Raw genomic sequence first — 2,139 nt, forward strand, 5'->3', positions numbered from 1 at the left:
GGAGACTCCGTACGGTCCCAAAGATCCACCCGACCGAGAACGCGATTCGAGGCGCTCCTTGCGATCGGAGAGGATTGGCACAACTGGCACCACGTCTTCCCGTACGACTACGCCGCCAGCGAGTTTGGCATCGCGTCGCAGTACAACCCGACCAAGCTCTTCATTGACATTTGCGCCTACGTCGGCCTTGTCACGAACCGGAAGCGCGCGCTCAAGGCGTGGGAGGCGCGGCGTGCGAAGCGCGAGACCGTCGACGCGTTCGACATCCCGGACGGCTACGAGCTCAAGGAGGGCGAGTGCGAGGACGCGGCGCCCAAGGCCAAGGCCGCGTAAACACCCCCGTTTTCTTCTTTTGTAATGCATCTACCAACACCCCCATCCCGCTTCAATGTCGTCGCGTCTACTGCAGGAGGAGGAGGACGGGCCAAAACGAACAGTGGTACACCAGCATGTGGGTAGCACGACTCTAGGATCAAGCCACTACTTACTCTCTTGACGTGACGGAACTGGAACTGGAGTCGACCAAAATATTCGACGACATTTGTAGGAGGCTGGGGTCCTATTTCCCAGGATCAAGTTGGGGATTCTGCCTACTTTGGACCTAATGCTAGGCACTGATCATTATGCACTTGGCGCCAGCACAGCACGAGTCGAGTGCGGTCGGTGGCACCAGTACAAGGCGGCGACCGATGCCGTCTTCGCGTGGCGCCAGAAGGCAAACGGCGCCAAGAAGGCCAACAAGAAGAAGCCGCACGTCCTCCGCGCTCTAGGTACCATACTGGGCACTCCCGCGTGACGAAGCCACATGCTCTTTCTGGGCCTGCTCCGCACCATCCAAGCCAAGCTCGCGCCGCTGGCCACAACCACGAGAAACAACCCGCGCCTCGACAATGTCTCGAATGCTCTCGCCATCGACGACAATGACAACGACGATGACGATGACATGCCGCCGTTTGGCGTCGCGCAGTACACGCGAGTCCGACGCCTGACGAGGCGTCTCGCAGCATACGAAGCCGCCCAGTTTCGCGCCGCCTGCTACTCTATGAACATGGACGAGCTCATGAGTGTCCTCGCCGACTACAGCGACGCGCTTCGGACGCTCGTGTTGCAGCACGACGTGCCGAAGCTGTCGCCTTCCTCAACAAGTTGCTGCAAAAGCTCGCCAAGCCCAAGACGGTCGTGGACGAAGTGCGCCGCTGGGTCGCTACGAATGCCACGTCGGGCGCCGCAGACCTCGAAGCCCTTGTGTGGCGCGACGCTCGGATGAAGGACTGGCATGGACGCGCCATCTCGGCGACCTCATCACGATCGAGCGCGGGTTCATTCCTTGTGCCTGGAGGCAGTAATACCTGATACAACCCCAGAGTTTGCCACCTTGTGGCCGCTCACCGAGACCGAGACGTGTGCGCCGGTGTCGTCGAAGCAGCTGCGAACGACGTTTATGGTATGTCATACTGGCTCTTCATCGGTGTGTCCGGCAACGCACCGCTCCCGAGTCGCGGCTGCGAGACATGAAGGCCATTCGCGACATCGTCGACGACGAGCGGTGACAATTCCTCAACATTGACCTCAACCAAGTCGGCCTCGTGTATTTCGAGCCATGTACTCTGAGGCGGTCGAGACCCTGGGCTACCGACCCGCGAAGACGTCCCGCTACCACCCGATGCTCCCCGAGACTCGGAACAACAACCAGCAGTCGGACATGATGACGTGTGCGAGCGGCTTCTTCGTGCACTGCGGCAGGTCCCTTGACTCGCCCAAGCCAACGTCGTCTTGGTGCATCTTGGTGCACATACGAGGTCATCTAACAGCCGCCAAGCCCAGGCGGACAAGCACTGAAGAGGCACTAGAAGGGTCGCAACGATGCTAATGCGTGGGGGGCGCCCCAGGTCAGTTGGTAAAGTTTCTGCTTCGCATCCCGAAGGTCGCCGGTTCGAGCCCGGCTGCGCGCGCGCATTTTTCCGTTCTCCGCCCCCCTCCTCTCTGCGTCGCGCGATGTATCCGAACAGGGCCGAAACCAGATGGGTCGTCAAGGCCACCTCCGCAAGTGTCACCCAGAACACATGATGACGAAAGCTGCTACTCCAACAACAGACCTAGATGAGACAATTTCTTCCAGCGAGCTCTGCTCATTAAATT

General features: G+C 59.9%; 2 protein-coding genes and 1 pseudogene across 3 annotated transcripts; all 3 read left to right on the forward strand.

The window, feature by feature from the left end:
* Positions 1-51: 51 nt before the first annotated feature.
* SPRG_18595 (hypothetical protein) lies at positions 52-333 on the forward strand (the record flags this gene model as incomplete). Its single annotated transcript, XM_012358037.1, has 1 exon — positions 52-333. A coding segment is annotated over one exon (282 nt), but the record flags the coding sequence as incomplete, so codon positions are not given.
* Positions 334-805: 472 nt separating this feature from the next.
* SPRG_18599 (hypothetical protein) lies at positions 806-1,117 on the forward strand (the record flags this gene model as incomplete). The annotated part of the gene is made up of 1 exon (XM_012358038.1): positions 806-1,117. A coding segment is annotated over one exon (312 nt), but the record flags the coding sequence as incomplete, so codon positions are not given.
* Positions 1,118-1,880: 763 nt separating this feature from the next.
* SPRG_30234 lies at positions 1,881-1,952 on the forward strand (annotated as a pseudogene). Its single transcript has one exon. The product of its transcript is annotated as a tRNA-OTHER (tRNA).
* The last annotated feature ends 187 nt before the right edge of the window (positions 1,953-2,139 follow it).

Source organism: Saprolegnia parasitica (assembly GCF_000151545.1).
Source record: "Saprolegnia parasitica CBS 223.65 unplaced genomic scaffold supercont2.1321, whole genome shotgun sequence".
Lineage (NCBI taxonomy): Eukaryota > Oomycota > Saprolegniomycetes > Saprolegniales > Saprolegniaceae > Saprolegnia > Saprolegnia parasitica.